At 45.2% G+C, this 18,672-nt stretch overlaps 1 protein-coding gene across 3 annotated transcripts in view; it reads right to left on the bottom strand.

The window, feature by feature from the left end:
• KIZ (kizuna centrosomal protein) overlaps positions 1–18,672 on the bottom strand; it is an 880,037-nt gene that overhangs the window by 825,448 nt on the left and 35,917 nt on the right. For all 3 annotated transcript variants that reach the window (XM_086927508.1, XM_086927510.1, XM_086927509.1), the window contains exon 2: positions 17,718–17,780. In XM_086927508.1, coding sequence (XP_086783634.1) covers positions 17,718–17,780 — 63 coding nt within the window. The remainder of the gene's footprint in view (positions 1–17,717; positions 17,781–18,672) is intronic.

The raw sequence follows: 18,672 nt of genomic DNA on the forward strand, positions 1-18,672 counted from the left end.
AGGGCACCGCACCCTGCACCGCTTCCATTTTGCAACACAACCTCGATGGTTGCCACGACCGTCTCGCACCAACGTGCCAGCCGCAACGAGAAAGGTACTGTTCACGAGTCGGTCCACACTTTCACTGGCCAGTATTGACGTGGTCGGCTGAAACTGTTAGACTCTGTTGTTTTCAGCATCGCGGTAGCCCCGGATGGAGCTACTGACTCATAAGAACTGTGTTTTACAGATATTACTGCAATTTTGAGGATATCCTGCAAAGTATATATTTTAGAGTACTATATGTTGGATTCTTATTGTTTTGGGTCTTGTTTTGGATATATAAAAATATTGGATATTTTTCTAAACTGGTGTGGTGTCCTTTTGTAGTGCTTTCACTGTATTACTGTTGGTTATGTGCAAATGCTTTACACACTGCTTCCAAGATAAGCCTGACTGCTCGTAACAAGCTACCAAGGGGGTGAGCAGGGGTTATTTTAGGAGTGTAACTCCCTTACCCTGACTAGGAAGAAGGGTCACTACTTGGACAAAGGTGCAAATCTTGCCAACTAGAGACCCCCATTTCTAACAAATAAAAGTTAGAGTGTAGACAGGAAGGATCTTTGATTGTTAGTCTCAATACTGGGGGAAAGAGAGTTTGATCATGTAAAAGCTCCTGAGAGTGTTTTGATGGAGCAAAATCAATTAGTGGATTCAGAGGTAAACAGTTTGCTGAAAGAAGGGGCAACAAAGTAGATTAATCGGGATGAGAGAATTTGCCAAATGATCCTCTTACCAAAAGAGAAAAACAGGGGGTTCGCACTCAGTAATTAATTTGAGAGAGTAACTACTTTGACCACGGTCCCAACACCGGAGCCGGCTATAAAGAGGAACAGGGGGGTGTGGGGGTGGGGCGAGGGTCCTCAAAGGCAGAAAAACCCTAAAATGCTAAAGACTAAAAGGAATGGCAGGGGGGCGTGGCTAGCAGCCGATGCAAATGACCGCAGCCTAGAGAGGCTCCGAGCTCCCAGAGCGGGCCAAGTCTATCCGTCACCTTTCTCCTGTACCCACTCGGCTCAGAATTGCGAGGGGAAGGATCGGAGAGCACCCGGCTGCACCTGTGTCCAAATCCGGCACGGAGCGAGGCTCCCGGTGGCTTTGGCGGTGAGCGGTATTCGGCAGCCTGCTGCGGCACGGCAGCCGGGACCCACAGTTGCGGAGGTGTCCGGTGTGGGCGGCCCTGGGATCGGCTCAAGGAGGAGTGGCGGTGTCGGTGGCCGGAGGGCTCCCTCGTCCCCCCCCCCCCGCCGTCCTCGTGGTGACACTGCGCGCCAGAGTTAGTGGCTGTGCTTGGGGATACGGGGTGGGGATTGCTGGTGTCCCCGCAACGCTGCCCACAAGACAATTGGTGGTCGAGGCTGAGGTCTGAAGGATTCCCTGCGCCGCCATCTTAGGACCCCTCACTGAAGTCTGCCGGGAAGAGGCTGTGCACACAGTACTCACACGCTACAAACTGCAGAGGTGACACCTCGCGCCTGCAGGCTCCAGCCTAATATTCACTGTGTGCTGATAGCAGAATTGACATGTTCACTGCCCCCCCTGGGGGGATGCCTAGATACACCGTGCAGGTCTGTAGGGGAGTATCCGCCATAGCAGCACCGGAGTGTGCGCTGCTCCGGTCTCCTGGGGCTCAATACCTGCCCTTGATTGATCTGCCTACAGGGGCACCGGCTGAGATAACGCACGACCTCCAAGCGACAGTACAGATTTCTTCTCCCCAAGTGCCAAAAGGAGTTGCCTCTACTATCTGACTGGGACAGTATATTGCTCAGACCTGCGTGCAGCGACTTCCACAGTCTGGTTGTGAGCGGAGTCTCTCCCTCTACTGCTGCCATGAGTAATAGAAACACAAAAGGGGGCTAACCAGGTAAAACTCGATAAATACGCATTTACCAAATCACAGGGAGAAGCACACAATAAGGATGTTCCGGCGACTACGGGGGCAACCAGTGGCGCCCCGCAGGAGGTAACCCTGCAGGATATTATGGCCACCCTCAACAAGGTGGATTACAGAATTGGGACCCTCGCGATTGACCTGGAGTTGATACGGGCTGTTTTTAATAAAATGTCCACCAAAGTGTCTGAGGTTGAAACAACGTCATCAGCCCTCTCATCAGACATTTCCGCTCTCCAAAAACAGGTACGGCAGCTGGAGGTGGATAATAAACTCATGATGGCCCGCCTCGAGGATCAGTAGGGGCGCTCGAGACGGAATAACATCCGCCTTATTGGCGTTCCGGAAACAGCAGGGGATCAGGCCTTGGATCTATTTGTAGAGGACCTAGTAACGACTCACCTCCAGCTGCGAGGATTATCAAACTTCTTTTCTGTTGAACGCGCACACCGGGTTCCAGGTGGTAGACCAAAACCAGGGCCCCCCCCACGACCGATCCTGGCGCGTATATTCAATTTTAGGGACCGCGATGCAATCCTACAAGCTGCTCGACGGGCCCCTCTGATACGCATTGACAATGCCACAATCACGATCTTTCCGGACTACACAGCAGCTGTCACTAAACAACGCAGAGGATTCCTTGAAGTAAAGAAGGCTCTTCGTGAACGGGAACTGAAATACTCCATGCTCTTTCCAGCCAAATTGAGAGTGGAAGCAGAGGGTAAAGCATGGTTCTTCTTAACGCCTGGGGAGGCACAAGACTGGCTGGATGGATGGCGTAAGGCAGCGAGGTCAAACCGTGCTGCACACCGAGACGCAAGGCGCAACGAGCAACAGGGAGAAATGGAGGAAGAATAAACGCTACTCTCTGGAAGCAGTCGACTTGCCTATAAATGATTGAATCGATGACCATGGGGGACAGACCTGGCCATGGCCTCATTAGGACCAGATCCTTTTTGATAAGGCTGATGTGGGTAATAGTTGAATAGGATGATGTTGCAGCTGTTCCATAACACGGATTGCAGGTACTTTACGTTATATACCAGAGGGGGACCCAGCGGTGATGATATTTGGACGCCTTTGAAGAGACTGTTCCTCTTTGGTGCTATTTTGCTGACTCGACTGATGGGCTCTGGGTTACTGAAGATACATGTGTACTGACCTGTAGTGGGGCAGGAGTTGTTTTCGCTTACCCCCTTCGTTGCAGACCTGGGAAAGGGTAGTAAGCACTCTGCTTTGTTGGGGTGGCGGGTAGTTTTGAGTCAGTCAAGCAGGGAGGCATGGTGGTGGGTGGGATGGGAAGGGTGTTCATTCGTTTTTTGCTTCATTGTTTCTCTGATCAGGGCAACGCTTAGTGTAGAATGTGCAGGTTGGCAATTTATGGGCGCACAGCATTGGGGCCGCTTTGTACCACTACACTACTCATGACAGTAGAAACAGGTTCACCAGTCTCTGCGGATGGAACTCATAACCCTCTGAGGTCCCCGGTGTCTCCCCTAACGTTACTTTCCTGGAATGTACATGGTCTGGGAGATAAGATAAAAAGGGGGTTGGTGTTACAGTATTTAAGGCGCAATGCACCAGCGGTGGCATTATTACAAGAAACGCACATGATGGGCTCCGCGTGTCGCGCTATGGATCTGGAAATGGTAGTGCATTCAGAATTCACTTCAGGCTCCCGGGGTGGGCATACTTATACGCAAGCAGTTCCCACTGATAATACACCAAACCTGGACAGATTCTCAAGGACGTTTTGCATCTATATTATGTCAGTGGGAGGGGAATCATTTTAATGTTGTATCAGTGTATATTACCCCGGCCCTCCAGACTTTGGCCTTCCCGGCACTCAGCGCATTCCTCTTAAACCTACCCGAAGGGGAACTGATTTTGGGTGGCGATTTTAATACTGTTCTAGATGGCACTAGGCACCGCTACCAGAGTAGGGCAACAGGAATGGGTGGTTCCAGTCTGAAGGGACTCTTGGACGCTTTGGATCTCACGGACGCCTGGAGGTATAGACATATGGCCGAGCAGCGCTACACTTTTCAATCCGGGGTGCATAACAGCCTCTCTCGTATAGACTACTTTTTACTCTCAGCTGGCAGCCGGATGTATGTCGTTACAACGCATACTTTTACTCCGCATACCATTACAACGCGGTATTTACAACGCATACCGCTACAACGCATAGCGCTTTGGGGTGCTGGATAGTGGTAAGTATAATTTACTATTCTAACTCCAGTCCCCGTGGACCCTAGGGAAGGTGTTGGATAGTAAATTAAACTTACCTCTTATCCTAGAGCGCCCCCCAGCGCAATGCGTTGTAACGGTATGCGTTGTAATGCCTGCGTTGTAGTGGTAGTGCGGAGTAAAAAATGCGTTGTAACAGGTGCATACCCTGGCAGCCTGGCCCACTTAACAGATGTTGAGATTTGTCCTCGTGGCATTTCGGACCATTCACCCGTTTTACTAACCTACACGATGCACATTAAGGTGAGAAGACGTATTTTCCCCATCTTCCCAGGTTACTTCCAGGTTCCAGCGATCCGAAAGGAGATAGTTTCAGTCAAGAAACACTATTTCCAAGAGAATGTGTCCTCAATGTAATCCCTACTATACTGTGGGAAGCATATAAAACGGTGGTGAGAGGACAAGCAATCGCCTCCATCACGGGCTATAGACGTCAGGCGAAAGGTGAGTTAGAGACCCTGGAGGCGGAACTGACTAAGTCCCAGGCCCAGCACAAAGAGAATCCCACCATAGATACAGCACATACTCTTCCCCTTAGGCAGTGCACACTACAAGAATATCAGCGTAACCAGGTTAAATTGCGGATACAAGCTACACGACATACAGTGTATGAAGTAGGGGATAAAGCGGGCAAGCTGTTTGCATGGTTGGACAAGAAAGCAAGAGCACATAGAACGATAGCGCAGCTCCGTACTCAGACTGGGGAGGTGGTAAGACATAGTAGATGCCTTGGCTGGTTATTTTGCACGAGTATACGCAACGGACTCCCACATGACGACAGAGGAGGCGCAAACATATATTAAAGATATTAAGATGCCTGCCCTGTCGGCTTAGGCTGCTCTATCACTGGAAGCGGATATCACGACTGAGGAACTGCAGACTGACATCCACTCCCTGCAGTCTGGGAAAGCCATGGGACCCAATGGTATCCCCATTGAGCTCTATAAATGTACTTCTGATCTAACTACCCCACATCTTTTGTCTATGTTTAAAAATAGCTTAGAGGCGGGTGAACTGCCCGTGACCAACGAATGGCTACCATACTCACAGTGCCAAAACCAGGTAAACCCCCGGATGAGTGTTCCTCCTATCGCACAATATCTCTGCTTAACGCGGAGGCCAAAATACTAGCTAAACTGATCGCCATCCGACTAACCCCACACCTCGTTACCCTGATTCACCCGGACCAGACCGGATTCATGCCCAATAGGAGCACTGCACTTAATCTCAGGAGGGTGCACGCAGTAATGGCACGTATACCCTGTCTCCAAGAACCTGCAGTTATCCTCTCTCTCGATGCCTGCATGGCATTTGATATGGTGGGGGTACGCACCAGGGATGCCCCTTCTCTCCATTATTGTTTGTGCTGGCGCTGGAGCCATTGGCGGCCTGGATCCCATGGGATTCCATGATCCGGGGACTAAACTGGACAGCGACTTGGGAAGACCACATTTCATTATATGCGGACGACGTGCTGTTGTATCGGTCTTCCCCAAGACGCTCAATATTAGTACTGCTAAATATTTGCGAAATTTTCGGTCGGGCATCGGGGTATACCATCAATTGGTCCAAATTGTTGTTGTTCGTCCTTAAGGGCCCGCCCCCACTGCTTCCGTCGGATTGCCCACTAAGGATCAGGGAAGAATCGTTCAAATACCTGGGTATTTGGGTGACGCCTAGATCGGATGCCTTCCTCGTCAAAAATTTAGAGCCCCCTCTTGAAAGATTTCGGCGCGATGTGTTGCACTGGCATGCCTTGCCTCTGACCCTCCTGGGAAAGTCAGCCCTTTTAAAAATGATGACACTTCCCCGGCTCCTCTATGTCATAGAAAATACCCCGTTCACAGTGCCTTTAAAATATTTTAAAAGTATAGAAGCGATTGTCTCTGGCCTACTCTGGGGAAATAAACAGGCGCGTATTTCAAGGGGTAAATTGATCCAGAGCTGGTATGAAGGAGGTATAGCCCTCCCAGATATTCAGTTGTATTACTGGGCAGTCCAACTGAAAATAATTAATCAATGGTTACACACACCCCAAGCGGGACCGGCGTTTCAGGCAGACAGGTATGAACTTGGTGAGGCTGGAGTTCTCTGCGCTATATGATAAGGGTGGCTCTTCTTCTCTGTTGGGACAGACGGCGCATACAGTTTCCACCTGGTATGCTACTCAGACCCGTCTAAAATGCGAAAAGGTAATCACCCGAATGACTTCCCTCTGGTCAGCACGGCAGCTGGGTAGACTTCAAAATTGTAAGGGATTTGGGCCCTGGGATTTAATAGGCATCTCCACGGTGGGAGACTTATGTAAGAAAGGCACGGTAGTATCATTTGACCAGCTCCAGGCACAATATGAATTAGCAGCCACGAGAAGTTTAGGTATATACAGATCAAACACGCAATCTGTTCTCCCACCTGACACAGATGTGCCTGAATCCACTCCCTTAGAAGACAGATTGCTTACGGAGCATATGCCCAAGAAGGCGATCTCATTTACCTATTGTAAACTAATCAACAACATACCGGACCCTACACTAAAATGACAGCACAAATGGTCCACTGATTTGGGGGAACTTGATGAAGTGGACTGGCAGACAGCAATGTCCTCCCCGCGAGAGGTGGCTATACCCTCTAGACTCCGCCTGGTACAGCTCAAGATATTAAACTCTGTTTACTATACAAGGGTCACCCTTAATACCGTATGCAGGGCCACACACTGCTTCTGCGTTAGGGGTTGCAGGGAGGAGCGAACATTCGTCCACACTCTATGGCAGTGCCCCCAGATTGCAGCGTATTGGGCTAAAGTCACGAGAACGGTGTCTCAGGTGGTCGAGTTGTCGGTTGCCCCTGAGCCCAGATGTTGCCTCCTGAACCTCTGGGAGCCAAATGATCTCACCCCCCCCCGCTCAGGACTGGGTGACGCTGGGTATGATGTATGCTAAACGAAACATAGCCAAATATTGGGGAGCCGAAGAGGTACCGGCACTTAAAGATTGGTGCAAAGATTCGGATGCAGCAATGATGGCAGAGAGAGTGGTTTATCTACACCGTGGCTGCCCCCGGAAATGGGAGAAAATTTGGGGGGCCTGGAACAAATACAGGGGATATCTATGTGAACCGCCTACGCTGGATGGGGAGAGTGAATCTGAATAGGAGATGGGGGGGGGGGTGGGGGGGACTCGGGGGAAGTGCAAATAGGACTGAGTTTTGTACCACTGTTTTTGCTGATGAGTATAATGTTGCCGATGACTATTGTACCCTGTGCTACCCATTGTCTGTGCGATACAACTGTGATTTGCCCTGTATCAAATTCAATAAAAACAGTTTAAAAAAAAAAAGGAATGGCAGAACAGTATCCCCATTGTCATCAGTCCCTCTGCCCGTAACCTCTACTTCTGCTGTTCTGGATGCCAAACCATTGGGTGTCCCCCTGTCTAATGCCCATGACGCATTGTTGGTTAAAGTCGGGGCTCTTCTTTCTTCACCTTTATCCCCGATCCTCGACAGACTGTCTTTGATAGAGGAAAGAGTAACTAACTTTGAAATGCATGTTGAATCTAGCTTTTGTACCATTGAGGACATTCTGGGGAAAATTAATCGGCCACTCAATACTTTAACAAATGTCTTGTGTGACCCTGTAAATCCTAAATCCCCTCCCGTCATACCTCTTCCATCTAATCCTCCGCCTATTTTGTTCTGTGGTTACGGTGGGGTGGGCACCCGCCCTAACGATGACCTAGTTCCATTGGGAGGTCAGGAGGGAGAGATAGGGAACTTGTCAAGTGAATTTGTGCAGGTTATTCCAAGTACCCCAAGGGGAGAGAGTAGTAGACCTCGGGCAGGTCATCAAGCAATCCTACCCAACATCATTGTAATTGTGGGATTGGAAACCAGCACAACCCCGCTTATAGGCATACTCACTGTGATCCTTTAGCCGTCCATAATCCTATGGGCTCCAGCAATTGTCTTAGGGCTTATACCTCCCACCGACTGCTGCTCCTCTGGTGGTGGTCCTAAAAAATGTACCGCTTCTACAAGAGGGGCAGACGGAATCCACTGAGCAGCTAATGGCTAAAACGATGCACTGGCTCAGTGCCCAATTGAAGGTAGAAGGGGTACAGAGATGCGATATCTGCAACCAAATGATCATGGCTAGACGTGCACCATGGGTTTGTCACTCCATAAAGGAAAGGAGGGGTGACTGTGTAGTTGCCAACTTTAACAAAGCCCAAGTCGTCAGATTTCTATTGGGTCACTTAGGGAGTAGAAATCAATAGCGTCCTTCCGGGAAAAAGTCTCTTTTGCCTTCGTTTTTTTTATAGATCCAATCACCCCTGTCCGCAAGGGGGCATGACCAGTTTCACAACACAACGACCTACAGGTGGCTTCTTTGATCTTAACCTTGTTAATAGATTTGCTACCTTGTCTGGTCTAGACGCATGCGATGGACTGTCTCCAGTAGTTTTATCTGTGTCAGAGGCCCAAACTAACCTTCCTGCCCTTTCCGCTGCGACTGTCTCAAGCCCTCAGCTGGTTGTAACCGGGGGGTCTGAGCATACGGAGGCCCTGATACTGTCAGATCGGGAACGAGGTATTGCAATGAGTACATTGAGTATGTTATCATGGAACACTGCTGGTTTATTACCGAAGACTACCTCTTCTGATTGGTCTATTTTCATTGAGTCTTATGATATTATTGCCTTTCAGGAGACCTGGTATTTGAGTACTATTTTTTGTCCAGGTTATTTGGCCTTTAGTGAACAGGTCATTGCAAACTCCAAGTTGCGCCCCTTAGGAGGATTATCGGACAGCAGGTGGGTCTCCAGGTAGAAGAACTTGGGATTGATAACCCAGATATCCAGGTTCTTAAAATAAATCTTGAACATGACCCTGGTTTTACACTGATTTATGTCTACGTTAGATGTATGGCAGGTGGGAAAGCCTCACCGACCATGGAAGGGACAAGTAACTGGGTTATTGCGGGGGATTTTACCTGTACGTTTGAGCCTCTTGCACTAGAAGATGCTAGTCTTACTAGCGATGAGGATACAAGTTGGGGTGTTCCGTCATTAACCCTCCCCCCATCAATAAATGGAGGGAGGCAGTCCTTCAAATAAATAGTTTGACACTGGAGGGTGGGCTCCGGGCTGTCAATGGGAGAACTAAATCTGATGCTAAAGGTAATCCCACATTCAATAATGGGAGAAGAAGTAGTAGGATTCACTGCATTTTTATTAATTTAGAATTGTGGTCAAGACTAAAGGATATGGAGGTTTTAAATAGACCAGAGAGCGATCATGACCCACTGTCTTTGACATTAGAGGTAAAGGGTCGCCCACTGCTGAGGTGCAGCACGGAGATCGATACGACAGATGTTGGTATGTCCCTCGATTGCCGAAGACTAAATGGGGCACGGGTATCTGAGGAGGAGGGCACTATGACATAGATAAGGATCACTCTTGTGGCCCTATCCCATCTTGACTCCCACAAGACTAGCCCTATAACTCTTACAGAGGCCCATGAGTCCCTGTTTACTAAGCTGAAAAGCTATTTTACAAAAAATATAAAAAGATCTAATGTGCTATCCATCCATAAAGCTGCAAAATGGTATGATGGGGCATGTAGGGTAGCTTTTAGACAATTGCTGCAAGCCATAAGGATGGGATCCACGCAGGAGATAAGGGTACTTAGGGCTGATTACAAGGCCACTCAACACAGGGCAAAGAAGGCCTATGATGAAAATAGATAGAGGGGCCTCCTTGAGGCATCCAATGGGAAAAACTGGTGTTGGTTCTGGCACTTAATTAAATGGGGCAATGGTAGCGCTGGCCCGGCTCCAGTTAACAACGTTCCCCCAGAAGTATGGGTTGCACATTACCAGGCCCAATTTTCATCACCCAAAGAAAGTACTGGGCACCAGCCCTGTGTAGAGACGGACTTAGTCCTATCTTTCACACTATGGAAATCGAGAGAGCTCTTGATGGAGTGGCAGCAGGTAGGGCACCTGGACCGGATTGTATTCCGGCGGATATATATAAATCAGATTGGGAGAAGTAGCTAAAATATATCCATATCCTTGTTAATAGTTTGGCCAGAGGTGCACATATTCCGGAATCCTGGCGCGGGGCAGAAATAATCCCCATTTATAAAAAGGGGGATCGCGCCTGTCCTTCTAATTATAGGCCCAAAAGCCTTATAGACACTCTTCAAAAAATTGTGGCGACATTAGTGCTAAGTAGGGTAAATAGGTGGATAGATGAGAACGAAATACTATCCACCTATCAAGCAGGATTTCGTTCCCACGTCAGCACTATCAACCAAGTTTTTAGATTTATGTTGATATACTGGAACACAGTGGTCTTAGCCGGGGGGACACTCTACGCAGCATTTGTGAATCTTAAATCTGCTTTTGATTTAGTCCCCCACCTTAAGATGTGGGATACCATTAGGGAAGCAGGGATGCCTGCTGATATCTTATCCTTTATTGTAAAACTACATGAAGCAACATATGCCCAAGTACGAAGGGATCAGCAGGGTGAGTTAACAGACCGTTTTTCTGTGAGCAAGGGAGTAAGGCAGGGGTGTGTTCTGGCCCCTACCCTTTTCTCATTGTTCATAAATAATGTTATCTCATACTACACTGAATTTCCCACGGACACACCTACTCTTGCTGGATCCAGGGTTCCGCTTTTAATGTTTGCAGACAACACTTTAATTTTGTCCAAGACGCAATCTGGTCTGCAACGTGCCCTCGATCGATTCACCTTGTTTTGCAATGACCACAATTTAGTAGTTAACGTTGATCGAAGTTCATGGTCTTACACAAACATTAAGTAGTGAAAGCTAGAGTGGAAATTAATAATGTGCCCCTGGAACAAACTGACTCCTTTGCATATTTAGGCGTCACCTTGGGCAAACGATTGAATTGGAAGCCACAGTTAGATTTATTAGTCTTAAGGCATAATCAATTAGCAGGGGCCCTCTTAAAAGAATTTCGGTTGTTTCAAACCAAACTAATTGGACCGGCTCTATCCATATACCAAGGGAAGAATAGAGCTTCAATTATTTACGGGGCGGAACTTTGGGGGTTCGAAACTTTAGTACCATTAGTCTTAGCCCAGAACAAGTTTTTGAGGGCACTGACCAGCCTTCCTCAATCTCCCCCCTTAGGCCCCTACTTTTACATCTAGGGTGTATTCCTTTTGAGGAGGCTGTGGGTTTTAGACCACTTGCCTATTGGCGAAGACTTTGGACTACCCCAGAGTTAGCACCCTATGCAAAAGCCGTTAAGTTTATTAGAGAAGCGGACAAGTCAAATAAAATCCATTGGTTACTAAAGACTAAGGCATTGTTAATAGAATTGGACATCACTCACTTGTGGGAGGACCCAGAAGGGAACTCTTTCCCATCGAAAAAAGATTTTAAAGCTTTATATAGGGACAAGGTTTATGCAAAGTCTTTGTCCTCGGTTATTAGTGGTTCCCTTACATGCCTCTTTTTAGATTTTAAGTATGAGTATAAGCTGGAGGCCTATTGGGACATTATCACATGTCTTGGTGACAGAAAACTCTTCCACCAATTTAGAGTGGGAACACTCCCCCTAAAATCTTTCAGCAAAAAGTGGAGGGATGACCGGGATACAAAATGTGATACTTGTGTAACAGAGGATGAGACTTTATTGCATGTCCTGTTTGTGTGCCCTGCATACAAGGGTCCTCGACAGAAATTGCTAAAGCTGGTTTGTAAAAAGTCTGGAAGAAGATCTTATCAAACGGCCCTGCATAATTTAAAACCGGAACTATTGAAGTCATTGCCATGGCCAAGTTTCTGACCTGGACTTGGGTCCTTAGAAGGAATAATTTGCAAGGCAGTATGTAATTTGTTTGTTTATATTTTGGTGTTTCTAATTTTCCCTAGTTATTTATTTTAAATAATGGTGACCAAAGTCAAGCCCTGTGTAATTTTGCCTTAATACCTTTTCATCTGGAATTCTCCCTTTTCAACTATAATCATTGTTTTAAATAGTCTTGGGATTTTAAAATGACAGGCTCTTTTAATAATATTTCTGTATGAGAGGTTATGGCTTTTATACTAGGTTGTATTTGTCTATATGTGTATTTTATGATAGATTATGATCGAATAAAGATGGAAATTGAATTGAAATTGACAGGATAATTGGATGGATCAATGAAAGGGAGCTCGAATGGGTCACTGGAGTGACAGGGTGGATGGATGAATGAGCGAAACGATGGATGGATGGTTGAAAAGATGGATGGACAGAATGATGGTTGAAAGGATGAATGGAGAGAAGGGGGTTGAGTTCTTTCTTGATGGGCCTCTTCGGGTTATTACTTGTCAGACAAAGGTTAATTAATGCAAAAGGGTGGGTGAGTGAGTAAGTGGAAATATGGATGATGGATGGATGTGTGAGTGAAAGGGTGGATGGATGGGTGAGTAAAAGCGGATGGATGAATGAATAAATTAACGAAAAGACAGGTGTAAAGATGGTTGAGTGAAAGAATGGGTGGATGAGTAAAAGGGATGGTGGGTGGACGGATGGGTGAGTGACTGGATGGATGAATGAGTGAAAGGATGAATGTAAGGGGGTGGACAGGTGGGTGGGTGGATGGATGGGTGGATGGATGAGCGAAAGGATGGATGGTTGGATAGATGAGAGAAAGGGTGGATTGATGACAAATTGCAGATGGAGAGATGAATGGATAGGTTTGATTGATAGATTTGATGGACATGTTTGGAGATCGATGGATAAGTTTGAATATGGATGGGCAGGCAGATGCTTTGACGGACAGAATGGTGAAAGCCTGAATGATTAATTAAAGAATGAAAGGATGACAGAATGTAAAGATGCAATGGTGGATATCAGTGCGTGGATGGAAGGAAAAATTGATGGATGAACGAGGTAAGAGAGCTTTTTATGGAAGGTCACGATGACTTGCTTCACTTGCTTGATGCCATAACAGCTTTGGTTTAAAGTGGGGGGTATTTTAATTTTTTGACTACTCCCTTGCATGAGATTCTGGGGATCCAATCTATGGGCCTGATTGTTTAGGGAGGGTAACTGGTTCCTTTTCAGAGTCAATTCTCTACATTTTACTTCACCCATCTTCAGAAAAAAATCCTGAAAACAGAGCATGAAAGAGCGCAAAATGTATCCGTTCATATTCTTATGAACTACTTAATAAACATAATGTCAATATTGATCAATTCAAGAAAACAACAACAATACACGAGTCAGATCTATGCTTCAGCCTACTTGGTACTTACTCAGCAAGTGGAATTATGGCCAGTAAGATTTTGTGTCAAATTTAAGACTGGAGGGCACCATAAAAACGGCTGAAGTCATGAAAGTGCCCACTTTTCCACTTTTCACTTGATATTGGTAGCTCATGCTTTCTCACATGTTGTACAAGTATTTTGGTCTGTTTGCTCTTGCTATAAAATTGCAATCCTATGAAGGTTTGTCAAGGCAAACTAGATTGTATTAAAGACACAGAGGTTAGCACTGTCCCTCCCAGTTTGCCCATCTGTTTTGGAGATGAGAAATTGGAAAGCGATGGAATTAAGTTGTACGAATTACAATATGTAATGAATTCTGAATACTGTGGAAGAGTCATTCGCAATGTATAATATGTTTTATTTCCAAAGATGATTTGAGGGTTAGTGTTAAGATAAGTGAATAATGTGGTGTTTTCCTAGCTGCGCTCCTGGATTCAGCTGCAAGCAGACAGTGGTCCAAAGCAGTGCATAGATAAAGAAAAAGAGATAATAAGCCAAGCCTTGATGAGCTGCTTATATATTTGTCCAAGTCCAGCCGGACAAGGAATTTATTTTCACAATGTAGAAATATTTTTAAATCACGTTACAGAAAATGTAAAAGAGCACAATCCTGTGCCTTACCACAAAACAGAAGAGGTTAGGGAGATGAGGATAGGTAGAGGTGAGAAGAGGTTTTACAGGCAAGAAGAAGAGCAACCTGGGCACTTTTAGATCAATAGCGCAAGTGTTTTACCAGAGTAGTATATACAGTGAACGATACACATTGGTTTATACTGTACAACTACTATAAAAGGTCGACATTTCGATCCCACGCTCTAAAATACATTGGGATCATCATCAGGACTTATTAAAATTGTATTGCCTGTTGGGAACAGTTTATACGTCTGTGGGAGAACAGGAGGAGAGAAAGAAACAGAAAAGGTTTTTCAGGTTTTCATATTTACAAATGAAAATGAGAGTCAGCAATGCTCCACAATTTTAGGAAGACTGTAATCGAAATCGCAGTGAGTTTGGCGAAAAGATGTGATGTGCACAGTAAAAACATTTGTGCAAGCAAGGTTACAGTTCAGTCCTCGAATAAATGATTTTGAACACTTTAGGATTGCGACGCAGTGTGGGCTAGATCGTGCATGGCGGGATTTGGCGGGGAACGCCGGAGTAAAGTGAGTGAATAGTGATGCGGCGGAGAGGGGGTCCTTGTGGGACTACGTGGTGACAGTGAACAGCAGTTTAGATAAAACAAGCTTGTGATGTGACTAACTTAGCCTATTCATGCAAAAATGTGGTCGGTTACCTCTTCGGAAGAGGGAGGTGCGTATAACGGGACTTAGGTATCAAAATGTTTCGATTCTTGGGTTGATCTCCTTGAGTCCTGCACGGTTACATCGCACGAGTTGGAGGTGATGGTCGGCAGAAAGTACTTATGGCCGAGGTCATGTTTCCCGCGTTGGGGAACGCCTGATTAATTAATCCTTCTAGGGAGCAAGAAAAAAGTTTTAGAGATTCTTGCATTGGAGTGAGTGAGACTGGATTCAGCAACACAGGATCTTGAGCAACAAAGGTTGAATATTTCACACTATTAGGGAACTGCATTCTTATCAATGTGTGTAGTTTGTACGTCTTTTGAGCATTCAAGAGGAGAGCAGTGAATCTAAAGACTTGAAAATTCTTATTTGAAGCTCGACTCTTGAAATTTTGTGCTGCTGTGCAGAGGCATAAAAGAGAGATTGTACATAACACTCACCTCCAAAGTCCAAGTCTTCCGCTAAGGTGGAGGAGCGATGTCTCACTACTCAAAAGGAAAAATAAAATAATAACAACGAATCGTTATTATCGTTTTACTTTTCCTATTGCAATCAGTGGCTTGCGGGGCTGGCCAGAGCAGGTGAAGGAGTGGTTTGCATTCCCTAAGGGCGCATGACTAATGGGCCGGCCCTCTTGGGCCGGCCAAACACTAATGCGTACTTTGCATCTGGCTGAAATGCACAGCCTGGTGAGGAACATACCCAGCCTCCCATTCCCTATCTGAGCATCGATCCACGGTGCTCAGACCAATCACAACGCAGCATTGCAGCTTTGTAATTGGCTCAGGGGAGCCCGGGTGCTTCCTACAGCTGGACCAGAGACAGGAAGAAGAGGATAGTGACAAGGTGGCGGCTGGCCGTTTTCAGGTGTTTTTTTTTCTTTTTTCGCAGCCTCAACAGCAAGGTCCGGTAGCAGTCGCTACTGGTCCATGTATTAAACAAAATCCAGCTTCCACTAAAGTACTGTTGAAGAATTTTTATTTATTGTGCCGTAATGAAAAAGAAATACTACCGGAACTTGCATATCATCACGTTAAGTCACACAATCATATTTGCCCGAACCCAATTACAAATTAGAAGAACAAACACAGACATGCTTTAACACAGTAGGCTAACCCCGATTCCAAGATTCAGGAATGATGTCATCAGACTTCAAAAGTGGCACTTAGGAGTGCACCAATTTATAGCTACGTCTGCATTTACAATTTAAGGATTATGGTGGGAATGCCGGTGTTCTGGAAGAGGGTGCCACTGCAAAATGCGGCGAACACTCAAAAACATAAACGTTTGTGAGTATTAACAGCCGTGTTGCAAGTTGTCTATCAGTTTGATTATGTATGAAAAACTAATCAAGTTAGTGTCATCAGTAACTGCATTTCCAGGGTGCGAAAAGCGAGGGAATACTGCCATTTTGAACTGGTATTTAAAGAAAAAATATGTGCAAATACCTATTTTTTTTACTAGGTGAGCATTTGGAACTGTACACTTTCCATGTGAAAATGTAAACATTTGGGTACTCATGTAAACATTACAACTTAATTTCTTGATGTTCAGTAAACCTACAGATGGCGGTTTCCAACTTTTTGCACCTTCCTTTTGTGAAACAGAGTCCTAAAGTCTAAATGTGTATGGCATGGTACTAGAATCCACAAATATGTATGGTGCCCGAGCGGAAAAACTGATCTGATTCGAGCTCAACAAATCTGTAACAAACAATTATTGCACCAACAGTGGGCCATGTCAAAGTGCTCAAAATGGCACCTGATATTTTAACGCCATTCATGGTACACATAAAATAACTGGGCACAAAAAATAATCAAGAACGCTCTTCTCAGCATCTCCTATTCGAGTTGCCTAAGCCTCTCTACTGCAGAGGACAGACTGACATTTCGGACATATATTAATCACGAGATGGTGGCTGAAGCTTAAACAAATGACAAACGAATGGTTAAATTCATGTAATTTCTGCCCCCTAACACATGTAAATGAAATGCAGCTCATTATACTGCAACCTTAAAGTCCAGCGACACCTATTGTGCCCTAATCCCGGGAAGTAGAAGGAAGGATTAGGAGCCTTGGCGAGAATGGTTTCATGGAAATGAAAATCGGAGATATTATGCGCTGTCCTCAACCAACAATGACAAATGAACAAATGCTCCTATTTTGTAGCATATTTGCATACAGTTTAAAATACTACTTCCAAAATCCGGTAAGACATCAACATAGACCAGCGAAAGGCAACATATGTTGAACAATTTGTACAAATTAATCTAATGATCAGCAAAACGTGTATCACACGATTTCATTTATAAGACTGATATTTTTTGAGTTGCAGATCTGGTTTGATGACCAGAACGATACACCAATCACAACATTCATAGGATGCGCACAGCCTTCTGTATAGCACTAGATTTCAATGGGTTTAGAGATAAACAAAGGTAAAATGTTAATAAGCGAACCCATTTCAAACTGAATTGTCAAAAGGCAGACACTGAAACATGTTTTACTCTGTGCCTTTAGAAACGAATGTTTCTGAGTCCTAGAATATAGAGAACACAAAATAAAAGATGCACACTGAAGAAAAAAAAACACAAAAAACAGTGTGCATAATAGCGAGGCAACAGAAAGAGTTCTCGCTAATACTCTCAATGCAATGTAAAAAGGAGTGTATAAACTTAAATTCTGAACCTCCTAGAGGTATCATTTAAAAAAAAAAAAGGATTACATTGATCTGTTAGAAAAAATATCTAGCATTTGTGTTGGTGTCAAAAAGTAACAACATGTGCCTTAAAAGGAAGACATCAGAAAACTATTTCTATTGATATACTGTTTTCTATTCACATTCTATTCAGAATTTTTAAAACACAAGGCTCATTTTCAAACTCCAAATTCTTCCAAAAAAATCTCTTCTGTAGCATATTCTTTTATTTGCTTACATGGCCCGGTTTGACTGGCTGTATTCAAAGAGTTTTCTTTCCAGCTCCAACCTCCTCTTTTCACTGAAAATAGGAGAGAGAACACACAATTATCAAACGTAAGGAAAAACCAGAACCAGATGGAGAAACATACCGAAAATATAATTCAAAAGGGGGATACAGTCTATCAAGTACTTAAAAAAAATACATTTTGAACATCTCCATGGACATTTCAATATCCAATTTTTTTGCAAGTGGGAAGTAAGACATAGTAAGAAGTCAAACAAACACTACAGTCTCGAATATGCTAAAAATAAAAAATAAATTCTTGTGATAAATTTGAGAAGTATAGTATGACATATCTAAGCATACACGACTGCCATTGCTCATCTATTGCCAATGCCTTGTTTTATATGCTCAGAAGATGTTCTGAAGGAGGCGGCACTTTCAACCTCAGTTGCTAATTTCCCTGCACCACGCAGCATGGTCAACAGCTTAATCACTCAAGGGCTATTCCAATTGACTCTAAAAATGCAGGGACATGCAGATGGTGAAACACCCTCTTCCCATCAGAGTGGCTCGGCAATCACGCTGGATTATGATCGCGCTCCGTGAAATGAAGGGACAAGGGCAGAAATTAGAGCGCAAGCCGGGAATGTGAGGACTTGACTCTGATCGTATTCGTCCTAGAGGGTTCAATCAGGCATACCGTGGGGATACAGGCGAGGAAGAGTGGTTTTTTTGTATGTTTGGAAAAGGAACAGCAAAGTTCTTTGGGCAGAGTCGTAGGCACCATAGATTGCCTTTTTTCTGTTATGGAGCTCACAGTTGATTGCTATGATGAGATCAAATTAAGTGTCACCTACGTTTTCATTTTTCTGCCATCAGAAGAGGGGAAGGAAACATCGCAGTCACTGCGGATGAGCATGCACTGTAGTAGCACTTCATGATGTGAAGTCCTCTCAGTGATGTTACT

The sequence above is a fragment of the Lissotriton vulgaris genome, chromosome 6, assembly GCF_964263255.1.
Source record: "Lissotriton vulgaris chromosome 6, aLisVul1.2, whole genome shotgun sequence".
In the NCBI taxonomy this organism is placed as follows: domain Eukaryota; kingdom Metazoa; phylum Chordata; class Amphibia; order Caudata; family Salamandridae; genus Lissotriton; species Lissotriton vulgaris.